Raw genomic sequence first — 18,567 nt, 5'->3', positions numbered from 1 at the left:
AATCAGTTTCTTAGAAATTCAGGGCTATTTGGATTGAGTTTTACTGTGATTAATGTCTGTGTAGCATTATGGAAACTCATCACCTTCACTGTGTAAATCAAGAAGCAGAAGTTCTTGTTTGTGAGGATAGTGTCTAGACTATTTCTTGGTTGTTAATTACAGCTCAGTATAAATAAAGCTAAATGTATATAAATCAACTCATGCAACGTAATAAATAATAATACTTCCTTCATTTTAAATATATGCATACTTCCCTGCAATATAGTATGCAAAAAGCAGTTTTGCTTTATTATACTATGTACTATATTTATTGTACTGTATACTTCCCTATTATATACTGCCAAAAACAGTATGCCAATGGAGTAGGGTGTCTGAATCCTCAGTATTCATAAATCAGTAGGCGAAAAATACCCAGATGACCTACTACATCCAGCGAGTTTTTCTGAAGTGTGCATCCACTGGACACTATGCTATCCCATAATCCCACAGGAGCTGAGAACACATCATATTTAAAATGCTTAATGAAAAAAAATTAACCACAAGTCGGGCGTCTCTTTTTAACTGTAAGTGGTATATATTCCAAAAAAGTTGTACCTTGTGATGAAACTGAACTTGTACTGAACAGAGTAAATTATTTTCGCAGTTGTTACTATTTTACATATTCGGGTTACGGGACAATGGTCACGTTCCCTTATGATGTACGTATGTCAGGGAATGGATTCACACTACTCACCTGCATAACTAAATAACATGCACTGCATCTGAATATCCATACTTCCTTATAATTAGTATGCCAAAACAGTATGCTAATGGAGTAGTATGTCCAAATCCTCAGTCTTCATAAAACAGTAAGCGAGAAATACCTTAATGACCTACTATTTCCAGCGAGATTCGTAAGTGTGGATGCACTGGACACATTACGATCCCATAATCCCTCGGGAGCTGAGGAGATGTCACGTTCAAGTGCTGGATTTAAACAAACGGCGGTGAACATCGAGTTGGACGCCTCTTTTCAACTGTAAGTGCTACGTATATATACCATGAAAGTTGTTCCTTGTGCTTAAATAGTGCTTGTTTAACAAAACCAGAGTAGATCATTTCCATGGCTGTTGTGATTTCTAGTCATGGGACAATGTCCACATTCTCGAAGTATGTCTGGAATCTATTTATGCTACTCGCATGCATACCTACTCATCAAAAACATACTTCATTTAAAAACAGTACATACTCTACGTAAATTCGAATTGAGCTTTAGAAAGTAATTTGATATGTAGGCCTAATATAACCCATTCAAAAAATAGAAATTAGGAGTAGATATAGTATTTAGTAACAGGATTTAATAACCTAAACCACTGCAATAGTGAAGATATACATTATTGCCTTACATTTTTACATTCTAACTAAATTTGTTTATATAAGAAATATTTTTTATTGAAAATACAAACGTTATATTTCAAAATAAATTTCTCATTAATGGCATGTCTTAATGAAGTCAAATTATATGTGAAAAACAATCCAAAATGACACATCTGAGTAAGAAATGAACTTAGTATTTATTTTTTTTAAAGAATTGGAACACATGCTATCTGTATGGAGATGGAATCCATCACTCATTTAAAACAATTTTACCCACATTTCCTTCCATTCTTGTGACAATTCCAAAAAATTATATTTATTTTATTTATTTTTTCAGGATTGAACCCAAAGCTGATCACATTTTGCCCACATGTTTACTGTAATACCTGAGTGACTTAAAATAATATGATTGGTCAAAGAAACTACTGTGATCTTTAGGCTAATGAATAGCAGAACTATACAGGTCATTGCTTATTCTCAAACCGACAGTCAGCTCCAACTATTGCATTAATTAACCAATCATGTGGCAAGGACCCCCCAAAAAATCATTATTATTGTCAGTAATACCCTGAGCTTCTTGTGTAGACTTAACCCCTGTGCCTGGTTCTAAGGCCATTGGACCATGGCTCCAACTTCTGGCTCTTCTCAGTGGCTCCAGGAGAAAACTTCTATTTTTTACTTGGAAACTTTAGTGGCTGTCTGTGGACTTGGCCAGTACACAGGCAGGCCTGCTTTCCATGAGACATTGTGAGCTAAAATTGTATCTGTGTTGAAATAATCTGTTTGGGCGAAGCCCAGCAATGTGCAGCATACGCATTAAACTCAAGAGATATTATCAGGGCACTTTATCATACTGGGACATATGACATCTTATGTTTATATTTCAGCCTGTTTCTAAGCACAGATCTGAATATAATGCCTAATGTAACAATATATAGTTCCCTGGGGTCGGCTGGTATGTTTAAGCATCTTTAGTATAGGGGGCCTGGGTAGTTCAGCAAGTAAAGACACTGAATACCACACCTGGAGTCGCAAGTTCGAATCCAGGGCATGCTGAGTGACTCCAGTCAGGCTTCCTAAGCAACCAATTGGGTGGGTAGAGTCACATTGGGTTAACCTCCTCATGGTCACCATAATGTGGTTCTCACTCTCGGTGAGGCACTGCGGAGAATAGCGTGAAGCCTCCACACGCGTTAGGTCTCCGAGGTAACACGCTCAACAAGCCACGTGAGGCAACTGAGATTCATCCTCCGAGTCACTACGCCACCACGAGGACTTAGAGCGCATTGGGAATTGGGCATTCCAAATTGGGGAGAAAAGCATCTTTAGTATAATATATCTGCTCAAGTCCGTTAGTCTATTGTGGAGAAAAACCTCTGTTACATTCTCAAGGCACAATACGCTTGTTACTGGACATTCCTTAGTTAAATGACTTCTTTGCCCTTCTAACAAGCACAAACCATCATATGTGCTAGACCTAGACTTCAATCCTGTACAGCTTGTATTTAATCAAGTATTTCAAATAAAATTTACACACAAGTTTCTGACTTTGAAACAAACGAGTAATCAAACATATCTTACATATCTACAGTCATATGCGTAATTGGTGCAATAATGTGATTAATACAACAGCAAGCATTCTTGGAACTATATTACATATAGTATATTAGTACTGAATATGGAGGCTATATTTAGACATGTTTACATAAATATAGATATACATACATTTATATGTACATGTTTATATTCAAACATTGCATAAAGAATAAAATAAATAATAGAAGTGATTGATCTAGGAGGATATGATTTGAGAAATAGAGATGCTGTATTAGAACTAAAAATAAGCACTGGTGTACTCTTAATCCTACAAAATTAACAATCTGTTCTATGATCTGAAGTAGCAATAAAGCTACACCACATATACCCTGCTAAATGTACAGTTTGGGAGTGCTGGAATGACTGTTAAAGTTGTGTAGAGATGTGGGGGGTGGATTGGTTGAACTAGGAGGTCTGCTCTCATCTTGCTCAGTCTGTTAATTTGGGGATTGGAGTAATGGTGTCATAGTCAAGATAGATATTCCTGTTATTTCACCTCCGAATGTCAGTGATCTTAGTGTCTTCCTGCTCACCAACAGTGGAATCTAAACTGGCACGACGAGAGCCTTGGCTCCGACTTCTCGTGTGGGAATTGAACCCACCCTTGCCAGGTTTGTCCTTGTCTCCTTGTCGAGCACCTTTGGGGTGGTCTCCTGCTGAATGAGAGGAAGCTGCTGGACGTCGCTCAAGGCCGCCTGAGGACCCTGATGCTGGAGCTGTGGTCATCGAGGAACAGAAGCTGAGACTGTCGCACAGAGCGCCCCAGTTCTGCTCACACTGCAAACGTACGCTTCGAGTAATGGCTTCCTTCACCTCCTCTCCACAGCTCAGCAAGATGTTCACCAGCTCTACATACGGCCTAAGAAAATGGGATGAAAGCAGTCAGTCGTGGTTAGGATTGGGAACCGAGAACAGGTTCTTTTTCAGAACCGGTTCAATAATTAAAAAAATAAATACCAGAACCGAATGATTGTGACTTTTGGTTCTGTTACCGGTTCTCGAACATGCGTTGCTAAACGTGCTAAAATACCGCTACTGAATCAACAGCACAAACCCCACCCCCAACACAACCATTGTAGTCCAATTCCCGAATGAATGACTCTTATGACTTGATTCTTTTGAATCTACGCTGCAATACATACAGCGCTTCCTACCGAACTAATGCATTTTATCAGCACAAAAACATTCTGAACCGCAAACCATTCATCATGTCCGAATTGAAATGAACCAAGAAATTTGAGTCATTACATAACGGTTGTTGATATGACAATGTGTAGTTAAGATTATGAGTTTGTTCTAATTAGAGGAATTAAATAACATGCACTGCATCTGAATATCCATACTTCCTTATAATTAGTATGCCAAAACAGTATGCTAATGGAGTAGTATGTCCAAATCCTCAGACTTCATAAAACAGTAAGCGAGAAATACCTGAATGACCTACTATTTCCAGCGAGATTCGTAAGTGTGGATGCACTGGAATTGTATCTGTGTTGAAATAATCTGTTTGGGCGAAGCCCAGCAATGTGCAGCATACGCATTAAACTAAAGAGATATTATCAGGGCACTTTATCATACTGGGAGTTTGTTCTAATTAGAGGAATTTTATAACAATGAATTAATAAAATATCTGAATTAAAAAGTTTGTGTAAACAGTATCGGTAACAGATTGCTGAGGGCAGTCAATTTAATAAGAATTGCATTTCTTATTTCCTAATACCTCTTCCTCAAAAGTACTAAAACAAATCGTAAACGGAACCGGAATCATTAAGAGGAATCCGAATCGTTCATTTGTTCATGATTCCAATCTTTAGCCATGGTGCGTAGAGCCCAATGATTTGGGTAATGCAGAAAACACGGATAGAGTCATGCAATCATAAAAATATAATTAACTGTAAAAGACGTGAGTTTGTGTGAATGAATCAGAAGCCATTATATGCCATAATTATAAATGGCAGTTCTCTGCTTGTCATATACAATGACGAGCAAAGAAACATTTCCCCATTTTTGATTGGAGAGTTATGTTTTTTAACGAGGTTCATGGTAGCTATTTGTCTACGTTCTCTTAACGTTCGTGAAAAAACTTAAACTCAGCACTAAATCAGAGCAGAAGGATTTCTATGAATCAGGACATCAACTGTCCTGCAAGTTCTGCCATATTTCCATTTAATTGTTATTAAACTGTTCACTTTTATCAATTTATTTGATTAGACAGTCTTTTCTGATGCTAAAGTTGGATTTGTCCATCAAAAAACAGAATGCAGAAAAATTTAAACGGGAAACATGGAATTTGGAATGGTACGGATTTCATATGGCCCTAGCTAAAGCAGGGACCTCTGCTGCTCTACTTACAAACGCTGACTGTTTACAGACTTTAATTCCATTCCCTGTTGTCCTGTTTCACTGGCCAAAAAGCATTTATTGCTGACATGTGCTGCATCATAGGCCAGTGCTGTGCCAAATGAAAAGAGAGGTGTAAGCAACTGCAATGAAAGGTTATGTCACTCAGGGTTCCCATGTGTTCTGGAAAACCTAGAATCTTGCAATGCAATTTTCCAATCATAGAAAATGTAAAAAATACCTAAATGTCCTGGAAAATATTTTAGTATAATAAACACTTACAAGGTTTTACACATACAAAAGCATGGTAACCACTGGGACTCGGGATAGGTGTCAAATATACAAATTCGTAACGCTTTGTCACTGCTGGCATCTGCGCATTGTGAAATGTCATGATGAATCAAGCCATGTTACATACATTCTCTACTCATCTGAAGTAAACTTAAGTATTGATATAGTCCAAAATATATATATATTTTTTTATTCCAACATTGCTGTTTTGTTAACTAAAAAAACATTTGAGTTATAAACTTTAGACAATGACGACGGTCAGAACGCTGATTTTTTGGAAAATGAATTCACACCCAATGATGGTAGCATGGTGATGTAGCCTTTACACATGCGAGTTAATTTTCAATAATTCAACGATCGGATGGGAGTCTGCGTATCCTACGGTTACCACATGTAGGGCCCTATGATTTCAGCAATGTGGAAAATGTGAATGGAATCACTGAATCAAGACATAAAAATGGTATTTTACCTAATTGGGATGAAAATTAATGTTTGAATGCACAATTAATCAAATTAAAATTGCGATATGTCTTATAGTGATTATTAAATATAGATTTTATATAGATTTTATAAAAATTCTGTGGTGTGTTGGAGTTTTAGAAATAGCAGTCATTTATCTTCACATGAATATTAGTGTCACAGCTTTTTGGGTTTAATAATCATATTGGGCCACTTCATGAGTTCACATGTTCATGTAACCTTTAAATGAAGAGAAGTTAAACATGTGGCTCGCTGTCCATAATGGAGAGCTCGAGACTCAAACCCGAGCACAAGGTACACCCAAAGGGCATAAAATGTCCTGGATAATTGTCTCTTGAAAAGAGTGGGAACCCTGTCACTGTACCGTGACAGTGTGACACACCGATCTTTCACGAGACTGTACAAAGACATGTTTACAGCTGCTCCTAACGGCCCTCAGACTACTCCTGAACATTGCTTAATCCTTGTGGCTGGATAAATAATTGCCACCAAACAATAACAGTGTGCATTTGTGGGAACTTAACTTAAGAATGGAAAAACTGCTCAGAAAACATGCAGCTATCCGAAAAACAAGACAATGGGTTCACTTGAATGTATTTAAAAAGCTACTCAAACTCTCTGTTTATTCAGTCCCCTAACTTGCAAAACTTCCAACAATGCTGAAGTACACAAGCTGGAAACAGTATAGCATCTGAAGTGGTATGTGCAAACAAGAGCGGGGAGACGGATACAGAAAGCTTGTACCTACCCTTTAGGAAATAAGTCTTGGAAGTGTATCATCTCCACCATGACATTGACGTTGTCTTTAGCAGCTGAGCAGAGGTTGTGTTTCATGTAGCATTCCCGTTGAAGCTGGAAGACCATCTCCTTTATGGCCAGGCATTTTCGACTGATGCAGCTGAACTTGTGCCTTAAACCATGCGCCATGCACTTGAAAGCATCCTTGATGAAGGACTTGCCCTGCAAGCATTTAAGATGGTCTTGTTAGATCTGCAGCCATAAACCTTTGCAAACAGTTTTTCTGCTCTGTTGAGATAACATGAACCAGCAAGGTCTGCGCAACATACTGCAAGTCATTATATACATTTTCGGCAGTGCCCAAATCAAAGCACATTGGACGTCGATGACAACAAACGTCATTGGTTCTTCCATGTCTTGTGACCAAACGTCATGATGTCATACCTGCATATGCGCTGCCGTTGGGAGTTGATCAATGATTTGATTTGAGAGTGAATAACAAATTTATGTCTGTCCATCACACTAAGTGATGGTATGGCTTCAGAAGACTATCAGTTATTTGTTACAGTGGTTTAATGGTGTTTTTTTATTTTTATTTATTTGTTACTTTATCCTTTTTGGAGCTTGACAGCCCAGAGTCACTATTCAGTTTAATTATCTGAAGAAAAAAAGAAGAAAAAAAAAGCCCTGTGAAGATTTTTTATTTTTGTCCTCCTGTGTTCCATATAAGAAAAAAGTAATATGGGTTAGGAGTGACATAAGGGTGAGTTAATAATAAGAGATTTTTCATTTTTGGCTGAACAAACCCCTTAAGACTGACTCTGTAGACATCCACATCTTGAGACTGCATTACAAGCTTAAAACCCTCTTCTCCAAATCCACCTGCACCTCGTGAAACAGTAGCTGCATTGGAGGCAGTGCCAGCTGGCTTAGCAGCCTGCAGGGTCATCCTCAGGCTGCATCAAAGGGACATAAACCCCGTGGGAGACTGGGGCAGCCATGTGTGGCGCAGTGCTTACCTGTGAATCGAACTTGCCAGCATTGTGCAGGAAGGTCATGCAAATCTCCTGCAATCCCCGGATTTCACAAGAGTTGTTCTCAAAACACTCGAACACACCACAGCCCACATCTCCCGCACTCACAAGACAGTGCTGGATCTCAGCTGTTGCCACAGATAGAGAAAGAGAATGCACATAATTAGGGATTGCAATGCTTCTTGAAATACAGACCCTGATTAGAACTTGATTTTAGTATCCTTTCCTAATCAAAATAGGCCTATTCTTACATATGATTACCGTTGTCAAAGCTTGAAGTGTGGTTTAGAAATATACTGACGGCACAACCTTTTACATCATGCACACACATGAATGCAGAGACCTATTTTTCAGCTTTCTTTCTCCCTAAGAACAGTATTTAGGGGACAAATTTAGCAGAGAGAGCACTGTGGTAATAAAGGTATGCTATTAAAGTCCATAAAACTGGGAGGCATCTTGAAGTCAAGTCAAGTCATCTTTATTTGTATAGCGCTTTTCACAACACACATTATTTCAAGGCAGTTTTACAGGAAATCATGCATTAACAAAAACAAAACAAAAAATGAAACTGTAATATCTATAATGTCTTACAGTGATCATTGTGTAGTTTGATTAAATATGACTGTAAAATGTGTATAGAAATAAAATAATAATTGTATTTAGAACCCCTGTGAGCAAGCTGAAGACTGTGGCAAGGAACACAAAACTTCACAAGATGTTGGTTAATGGAGAAAAATAACCTTGGAAGAGACCAGGCTCAATGTGGGGGCCAGTTCCCCTCTGGCTAAACAACATGAATATAATGCCAATATTAGTTATTTGTGTGCAGTGCAAGTCATGGTTTTAAATGTGTAAATTAAGTAAGTGTTAAGGTCCAGTGTTTTAAAAATAAAAATAAAAGATTTTTTATTAACTTTAAAATTAATGACTACAATGTCTTTGAAGTCCATCCTGGATTAACTGCAGAAGTTTACATAGATGCATTGTCCTTTGTTAGTTGGCTGATGAAGGCTTTTGTTGGCAATTAAATGATAGTCTATGTATTCCATTTCAAAAGTATAGTTCATCAATAGACAAAGGTGATGCAGGCAGAGATTAATGAGTTGAAACGCAGTTCAACCTGCAGGTCATTTCGGTGAGGTTCGGTGGGGTCCATCCTAAATCCAAGGTTCAGGCAGTAGCATATGAAGTATTCGATGTCTTACAGTTGTAGTTGGCATCAGTTCATCCTCTTAAGTCAAAAGACTGAAGTGATGTCTGGTTAGCACCGGCTGTAGTTTGTCGTCATCTCTCAGTGACACGAAGGAGTGGAGTCCGACACCAAGCAGGAACGGAGCTGGACCTGGCAGGCTCTGGTAACCTCAGGATATGAATCCCGAGGTTGAGACATGGAAACAAATAGAATAATACTAGCGTAGATGCCATTCAGTTTTATGCACAGTTCTATAGAACATGATGGATGTTTCTGGTTCCGGCAGACCTAACTAAAGCAGCCTAATTGTGGGTAGAAGGATAAATTAGGTGTATGCCTGGCTAAATAGATGAGTCTTTAGTCTAGACTTAAACTGAGTGAGTGTGTCTGCATCCCAAACAGTGTTAGGAAAACTATTCCATAGTTTAGGAGCCATGTATGAAAAGGATCTACCTCCTCCTGTGGATTTTGATATTCTTGGAATTATTAACAAGCCAGAATTTTGTGATCTTAATGAACGTGACAGAATATAGCATGTCAAAATGTCACTTAAGTACTATGGAGCAAGACCATTCAAAGCTTTATATGTAGTTAACAGAATTTTTAAATGTATACGAAATTTAACAGGTAGCCAATGTAATGACGATAGAATGGGGCTAATATGATCATATTCAGCACTCTGGCAGCTGCATTTTGAACCAAATGAAGTTTATTTATTGAACTTGTACATCCTCCAAGTAATGCATTACAATAATCTAGTCTTGAGGTCATGGATGCATGAATTAATTTTTCGGTATCCGCAACAGAAAGCATGTGTCGTAATTTAGCAATATTTCTCAGGTGGAAAAATGCTGTTCTAAAAACATTGGAAATTTGATTTTCAAAGGACAGACTGGTATAACACCTAAGTTCTTTGCTGAAGAAGACGATGTAATAGTACATCCATCAAGAGTCAAATTATATTATTATATAGCTTTTTTTTTTTTTTTTTTTTTTTTAAGAGGTTTTTGGTCCAAACATTAGTACCTCTGTTTTGTTGGAATTGAGTAGAAGCAAATTTCTGGTCATCCAATTTCATTGATACACTCTGCTAATTTGGAGAATCGTGAATTTTCATTGGGTTGAGAAGAAATATAAAGTTGGTTATTGTCAGCATAACAGTGGAAACTTATTTCATGATTCCTGATAATATCTCCCAGGGGAAGCATATACAAGGAGAAAAGCAGAGGTCCTAAAACTGATCCCTGTAGCACTCCATACTTAACTTTTGTTTGATTTGACAATTCCTCGTTTACACATACAAAGTGGTAGTGGTCTGATAAATAGGACCTAAACCATGCAAGTCCACTAATGCCAACATAATTCTCCAGCCTATTCAAGAGAATGTCGTGATCTATCCTGTCGAAAGCAGCACTAAGATCGAAAAGCACTAGAAGAGAAATGCAGCCGCACTCAGATGATAAGAGCAAGTCTTTTGTAACTCTGATAAGTGCAGTCTCTGTACTGTGATGGGGACTAAATCCTGACTGAAATTGTTAATATATTCCATTTCTCTGTAGAAATGAACATAGTTGGGAGGACACTACCTTTTCTAGTATTTTCGACATAAATGGAAGATTCGAAATCGGTCTGTAAATAGCCAATTCTCTACGATCAACTTGTGGCTTCTTAATAAGTGGTTTGATAACTGCCATTTTATTTTCTCCCCAATTTGGAATGCCCAATGCGCTCCAAGTCCTTGTGTGGCGTAGTGACTTGCCTCAATCCGGGTGGCGGAGGACGAATCTCAGTTGCCTCCGCATCTGAGACGTCAATCCGCACATCTTATCACGTGGCTTGTTGAGCGCATTACCGTGGAGACATAGCGCGTGTGGAAGCTTAACGCTATTCTCCGCAGCATCCACGCACACAACTCGCCACACGCCCCACCGAGAGCGAACCGCATTATAGCGACCATGAGGAGGTTACCCCATGTGACCCTCCCTAGCAACCGGGCCAATTTGGTTGCTTAGGAGACCTGGCTGGAGTCACTCAGCACGCCCCGGATTCGAATTCGCGACTCCAGGGGTGGTAGTCAGCGTCTTTACTTGCTGAGCTACACAGGCCCCCTGATAACTGCCATTTTATCATGGCTTTTGATTTTTTGATAAGTTTTGTTAGCTCTTCATGAACGAAGACAGTGAAGTATTGAAGTTGCTCATGAGCAAAATTATGAGACACTGTTTTCTGAGGTGCTGTGACAGTTGATTGCAAAGTTCCAATTTTATTTCTGATTATTTCAATTTATCAGTAAAGAAATTCATGAAGTCATTTCTTTTGTGCTGCGACACCTAGGATAGTTGTGGTTATTTTCTGTGAGTTTGCTAAAATATGCTGACCTGGCAGCTTTTAGTACCTTCAATGCACCATGAAATACCTCTCATTTTGTATTCTTCCATTTGCGCTCCATTTTCTGAGCTGCTCTCTTGAGAGCATGAGTGTGATCACTGTACCATGGTGCAAGGCTTTTTTCTTTAATTTTCTTTAATCGAAAGGGGGCGACACTATCAAGAGTGCTAGAAAAGTCTGTACTTATATTTTCTGTTATTTTTAAGTTCTTCTAGACTTTTTGGCTTACTGAGTATGAGACAATTCTCGAAGATTATTAGTGAAGCTATCTTTAGTGGTCGAAAGAATAGTTCTACCTGAACGATAGCATGGTGTAGATTGAGTGAAATTAGCTGATCGCAAAAAACAAGAGATGAGGTAATGATCTGAGATGTCATCACTCTGCGGTAGAATTTCTATAGTATCAACATCAACTCCATATGACTCCAAATCTAGTGTATGATTATGGTGATGAGTTGGTCCTGTCACATTTTGCCTGACTCCAAGAGAGTTGAGAATATTGATAAATGCTTATCCCAATGTGTCATTTTCATTATCTATGTGAATGTTGAAGTCACTAACAATTAAAGCTCTATCTACATTAACTACAAGATCTGATAAAAAAATGTGCAAATTCACCAAGGAAACCATAGTAAGGCCCAGGTGATCTATATACTGTCATCTTTTGCCCTTGCTGACAGAGGTTTTTTATTTATATCTGACTGTGTCATATTAAGCATTATTAGTTCAAAAGACTTATACCCTGTCCTCTGAGTAACACCAAAAACTTAACTTTAAATTGTAGCAAAACCTCCTCGACCCTTCAGATGAGGTTCATGTTTATAACAATAACCTGGGGGAGTAGACTCATTTAATCTAATATATTCATCTGGTTTAAGCTAGGTTTCATTCAAACAGAGTGCATCCAAACTATGATCTGTAATAATTTAATTTACAATTAGTGCTTTGGTAGAAAGAGATCTTATTTTTAGTAGCCCTACCTTTATATGATGTTTATCTTAATTTTTTTTTGTTTTTTCAAGTTCAACCTTAATCAAATTTATTTCTAAATGACTTAGTTCGAGTTTTGTGTTCGGTAGTTTGGGGAACAGACACAGTCTCTATGTGATATCTAGGTGATACAGTCTCTATGTGTTGTAGTTTATGTGACCTATGTGACGTCTCAAGGCAGCTAGCAGACGTTTGGATTAACCAGTTTGTTTGCTTCCTGACCTGGGCCCCAGTTAGTCAAATACTATCACTATTATTTATTTATTTATTTGTATCCCCTTTTCTCCCAGTTTGGAATGCCCAATTCCCACTACTTCGTAGGGCCTCGTGGTGGCAGGGTTACTCACCTCAATCCGGGTGGCAGAGGACAAGTCTCAGTTGCCTCCGCTTCTGAGACAGTCAATCCGCACATCTCAACATGTGGCTCGTTGTGCATAACACTGCGGAGGCTTCGCATGTGGAGGCTCATGCTACTCTCCGCGATCCACGCACAACTTACCACGCGCCCTACTGAGAGCGAGAACCACTAATCATGACCACGAGGAGGTTACCCCATGTGACCCTAGCAACCGGGCCAATTTGGTTGCTTAGCACACTTGGCTGGAGTCACAAACACTATCATTATTAAGTCTATGAGCAAAATTACTACAGAGGAGAGCGACACCTTCCCAGAGGGATGGAGTCCGTCTCTCTTTAGCAGGTCAGGTCTACCCCAAAAACTCTTCCAATTGTCTATAAATCCTATGCTATTCTCCAGACATCACTCAGACATCCAGCCATTCAGTGACACTAATCTATTATAAACCTCATCACTGTGACGAGCAGGGAGAGGGCCAGAGCATATTACAGTGTCTGACATCATTTTTGCAAGTTCACACACCTCTTTAACATTATCTCTAGTGATCTCCAACTGGCGAAGCCAGACATCATTAGTGCTGACATGAATAACAATTTGAGAAAATCTACGTTTAGCATTAGCCAGCACTTATAAATTTGATCTGATGTCAGATGCCCGAGCCACCGAAATGCATTTAACAATGTTGGCTGGAGTCTCCATTGCCACATTCCTTATAATAGAATCACCAATTATTAGGGCTCTTTCAACATGATTCTCAGTGGGTTCATCACTGAGTGGGGAGAATCGATTGGAAACCCTAACAGGAACAGGAGAGTGATGTCGCATTGCTGACCGAGTATGTCACCGAGACGTCACCCAATCGCCCTGCTGCGGGGGCTCATCAGCCGGAAACCAAAGTGTGTGTGTTGGCTGCTGTACTACCCACATCCGAAACAGTATCTACTGGCTTCTTTTTCTCACTGACCTCCACTAGCATTCGGATGCGTGTCTCTAACTCATTAATCTTCTACGTCAGCCTGACTAATTCCTTACATTTATCACATGTAAATCCCTCACTGCTGACAGAAGAAGCTATAGTAAACATGTAATGCAGGAAGCAATATCATGAGCGGATGCCATGACTTACCGCAATCGTTTGTTGTTGTTGTTGTTATGGTTGTTCTTGAGTGGCGAGGGTTTGAGATCGATGTGGTTCCTAATCAGCAGATGTTTGAGATTGATGCAATAATCCACGTAAAGCACAGTAGAGAAAAACGAATGCACACAGTCGAGATGCGAGATGTAGACAAGCAGAAAAAAGCAAGAAAAAAAAACAAGAGAAACGGGTGCATGCGGTATATACATAAAGATGAAACAGTAGAAAAGTGGAAAAACCCAAAGCACGTGGTAAAATGGCAAAAGATAAAACGATGAAAGTATAAGAATAAGAACAAGCAATGCTAAGCAGGCTAGCAAGCTACAAACACTCATGCAGCGTGCCGTCAGCAACAGGAACAGGATTGCAGTGACTGCCTTAGATGTGGAAAAGCAAGGTTAACACTATATATAGCAGGATGAGATTGCTTTTACCTTGCTGTAGAGATTAGAAATGAATTTGAGCATAACAAGTGCCATAGAGCTTAAACTGATGAGTAGGAGATGACAACATGAGTGTAAATGTCATCCTCCCACAAATGTTTCTGAAAATGTATCTGCAATTCAACTGTAACTTTCTTCTTATTAGTATATAGAGGGCTGCATTTTAGGTCTTTTTTCACTTGTAACGAAGAGATATGTAAATGCAATATTCAAGTGTATCCTCTTTTAAATGCACTCCTTATTTATCAGTTCAATGATTAATGATAACTAATTTGCTAAACTGCAGAGGAGCACTTTTCTATGTAGTTTCACCAATTAAGAGAGTGCTCTGAAGACTTGAGACTTTTAGATGCATTACATAAATTAATAAGGACACATGCATTCAGGACTGGATCAGACATTATGACATTCATATGCACAAATGCTTGGTTAACACCTAGTTGTATTTTTCAAGAAAATTATTACCAGTTCAGGAGACATCACAAAATAGCTTGACATGTGTCTTTTAGTAATGCCCTGTGTCAGGACAAAAGTGAGATAAAGGTTACCTGCTTGTCCAAGGTGAGTCTTGATTTGAACTGCATTAATAAAACCTTTTAGTTTCAACCCAACTGTAATCAGAGGGTAAATAAAAACATTTTGCGTAAGGATGTTTATTTTAAAAGGACCAAAGCATTTCAAAATGAGCTGGAAAAAGTAAAATAGTCAACATTTCTTATCGCATTTATTCTAACGCATGACAAATGGTTAATAAAATGCACTGTGAAATTTAAATCCCATTACAGTATATCACTAAAACGGCTTGTGAAAATTTAAAATGCTTTCTGAGCTATTGCATTACAAATTACACCGTTTTAAAACATATCTTATTTCTAGGGTCTTGCGATGGTTACTCCAGTTTTACTTCAGTCAGTATGCTCTTTTTAATTGTGGTACTATTATGAAGGGCTTTGCTTATAAAAATGAAATGCAGCCTAATTGTGGTCCTTCTCTAACACAATATTCTGTGTGCCAATCTTACTGTGAAAAACATGAATAAAACGGAGTTTGTGTCAAATAGGACAAATGTGAAGGTAAACCATGATAAAGTGATGAGTTCACATTCATTTCAGAGAAAGATTCCAGTTCATAGAGTGTTCCTAAGGATTCTAACTCTAATAGCATTCCTATAGATTCTAATTTATATAATATTATTAAATATTCAAATTCGGAATATTCCCAAAGATTCTAACAAAGTAAATCAATGGAGGTGCTGCCTGCAGTGCTTGTGTTGGCATTTGTGCGGGAATGGACTTGGATCATGCATGGAATTACACAGTTGTGTGACCCACTGAGCCATGCTACTATGCAAACCCACTCTGGGTCAGTCACTGCCTTAAAGAAGCTGTCAGTTATGAAGGGTAACATAACGCCAGCCTAAATCCAATTATATGGATAATCTGCCTTCTAAACATTTAGATATTTTATACATCAGCAATGCCATTGAATAACCTCACTCTCGTGAGAAAGGTTACAGAAATATTCCAGGTTCAATACAAGTTAAGCTCAATCGACAGCATTTGTGGCATAATATTGATTACCGTAAATTAACTTTGACTTGTCCCTCCTTTTCTTAAAAAAAAGAAAAGAAAAAAAGCTAAAATCTGGGTTCCAGTGAGGCACTTACAATGGAAGTGAATGGGGCCAATCCGTAAACGTTAAAATACTGTTTCAAAAGTATAGCTACAAGACGTAAACAATGTGTGTTAACATGATTTTAGTGTGATAAAATCACTTAAAGTATATAGCCAATTTTACAACTTTGTTGCCATTACGATATAATATAAACAAACCCTAAACCCTACAACTACTGTAAAAATTACGATTTAGACAACTTTACAGCTCAAATAATACATGAGTTTAAACAGAGAAATTAATGTTAATGCTTTTAGAAAATAATTAGCTTCACATTTGTGCCTTTAAACTTTAAACCTTCCGAACAACTGACCCCATTAACTTCCATTGTAAGGGTCTCACTGTAACCTCGGTTTTTGCTAATTTTTTTTTTTAAGAAAAGGACAGACAAGTCTAAAATATTTTTTTGTGGAAATCAATATTATGGCACAAATGTTGTCAACTGAGCTTAACTTGTACTGAAACCGGAATATTCCTTTAAGTTTGAGCCAGCTCTAGTGCAACACGTAGAGCCATTGCATCACTCAAAAAAAATCCACATTACAGGTTTAACTTGCTGGTCACAATGTTTCCGCTCAAAAGTTGCATATGGATGCTCTGTATATTGAACGTGCAACCACTATGCTGGGCAGTTAACTCCACTTAATATGAGAATACTCGCTGAGGATGTCGTACACAAATCCACTCTGTGCTCGCAAATAAGATATACACGCACGCACGCGCACATGAACCTGAAATGTCACCGTATACATTACCTATCTTTACCTACCTTATGCCATGCTATTAATAGTTTACGAAGGTATTGGATTTCTCTCCTTGTGCTTCGTATTTACGAGATATCGCCTTCCTTCGTAATCAAAAAACGTAGCGCAGCGCATAATACGATGTGAATTGGCCGGTTCTGCGCGCGGTCAGGTCTGAAATGCTGAGCACGTGCCCCCACACACACATACATACACAAGCACAGCACTCAGTACGGGCTTCTCAATGCGTCTTAGGGGCCGTTCACACAGAACACGTCCGTATTTTGCGTCCGTATGCGCCGTTTTTAAATTGTTTTCCTAGGGTAAATACGCGCTAGACTGACGTCTTGCGCAGCGTTTCGCTATTTTTTAAGCATCGCGTGCAAGCGCGCCGCGATTTTTAAACGCCGTTAAAAAGAACTTCAACTTTTAAAAGCGCGTTTTGAGACACCTGCGTTCTGTTTTATTCATCCTAGCTTTTTTTTTAAAGCGCAAAAACACGTTCAGTCTGAACGACCCCTTAAGTGTGATAACCGCGCTCTGCATGTCAATTCTCTTACCTGTATTCTGCAAGGAAAGACGTCCTTTTTGATTCGCCGGTTTCTCAGGGTGACTCTCGTGCACATCAACATCTGTTCCTACTACTTCCCCCAAAACCGAGACAAGCAGCAAGACTACTACGATTTTGATCAACATTATTAGACTTGATGTAACAGTCATTTGTCTCGATAAATAATCAATAGTCATCTGCCAGCCCAGGATCTGATGTGGATTCTGATCGAGGTGATTCAGAGAGAAAGAGTGAGAATGGCAACGGGATGGATGCTGGATATATTTCCCAGAGTCCGGGTGTCAATTTGAATGAAGGAGTTAAGCAGGTGTTGTCAGTCGTGCTTTCCGACCAATCAGAGACGCAGACAACCACGTCCAAGTTTTAGGGGTGTGTCTGGCGAAAGTTGTCTCTACTTGCCATAAACTAAGCTTGAAAAATGTGTAAAGGTGGGTGGGTATTTACTCTACAAGTGCTTAGTATGAGGCATCAGACTGTCTCTGATCTAAGATCAACAGCATGTGAGTGAAGATAAGAGTCTTCAGCATGTCGTTATACCTTTATATTAACACTGCATTGAGTAAATAAATAGGAGATTTTTCATCAGTGTATAATTTTTATTCAAATTAAAATGAAATGCTTTTGAGCATTCACAATATATGCATTTCTGGAAATTGAGTCAGATAGAGGACTCACATGTCTCCTTTGGTGTTCAATATTAATACTGTTCTTTTTTCATAAATAATAAATATAACTATGTTTTGCTTTTGGTTTGGCTGTACAGCAGACTGCAGTTTCAGATGTAATATTGAGCCCTAAGAATAATGTATTACTGTGCTGCATAACAGTATGAGCATTAAATAGATTGCAAGATCTACCTGTTGTTTATTAATTGTTTTTATAACAGTTAATAACAACATCAACATATTTTTTTAGGGACGCACCAATATGAAAATGTTTGGCCGATACCGATTTTAACAAAAAACTAAATACCGATACTTTGCAACTTACCTTATTTTGTCATCAGATCCCTGTTTTACTTAAGAATGCTTAAAAATTGGAGGCCTGGGTAACTCAGTGGTAAAAGATGCTGGCTACCACCCCTGGAGTTCGCTAGTTCGCTAGTTCGAATCCCAGGGTGTGCTGAGTGACTCCAGCCAGGTCTCCTAAGCAACCAAATTGGCCTGGTTGCTAGGGAGGGTAGAGTCACATGGGGTAACCTCCTCGTGGTCACCATAATGTGGTTTGTTCTCGGTGGG

General features: G+C 38.6%; 2 protein-coding genes across 2 annotated transcripts in view; one reads left to right on the top strand and one right to left on the bottom strand.

Moving 5' to 3' along the window:
• The window catches only part of LOC127412889 (cytoplasmic polyadenylation element-binding protein 4-like), a 112,929-nt gene that overhangs the window by 3,764 nt on the left and 90,598 nt on the right, over positions 1-18,567 (top strand). The window lies entirely within an intron of this gene.
• LOC127412890 (stanniocalcin-2-like) lies at positions 1,535-17,614 on the bottom strand. Its single transcript, XM_051649590.1, has 4 exons — positions 17,319-17,614; positions 7,821-7,963; positions 6,812-7,023; positions 1,535-3,811 (listed from the first exon to the last, which is right to left on the bottom strand). The coding sequence occupies exons 1-4, from the start codon at positions 17,503-17,505 to the stop codon at positions 3,445-3,447; spliced, it is 909 nt and encodes a 302-aa protein (XP_051505550.1). The 5' UTR covers positions 17,506-17,614; the 3' UTR covers positions 1,535-3,444.

Source organism: Myxocyprinus asiaticus, chromosome 22 (genome assembly GCF_019703515.2).
Source record: "Myxocyprinus asiaticus isolate MX2 ecotype Aquarium Trade chromosome 22, UBuf_Myxa_2, whole genome shotgun sequence".
Lineage (NCBI taxonomy): Eukaryota > Metazoa > Chordata > Actinopteri > Cypriniformes > Catostomidae > Myxocyprinus > Myxocyprinus asiaticus.
The sequence above is the reverse complement of the archived record's forward strand: the minus strand, read 5'-3'. Positions and strand labels throughout refer to the sequence as shown.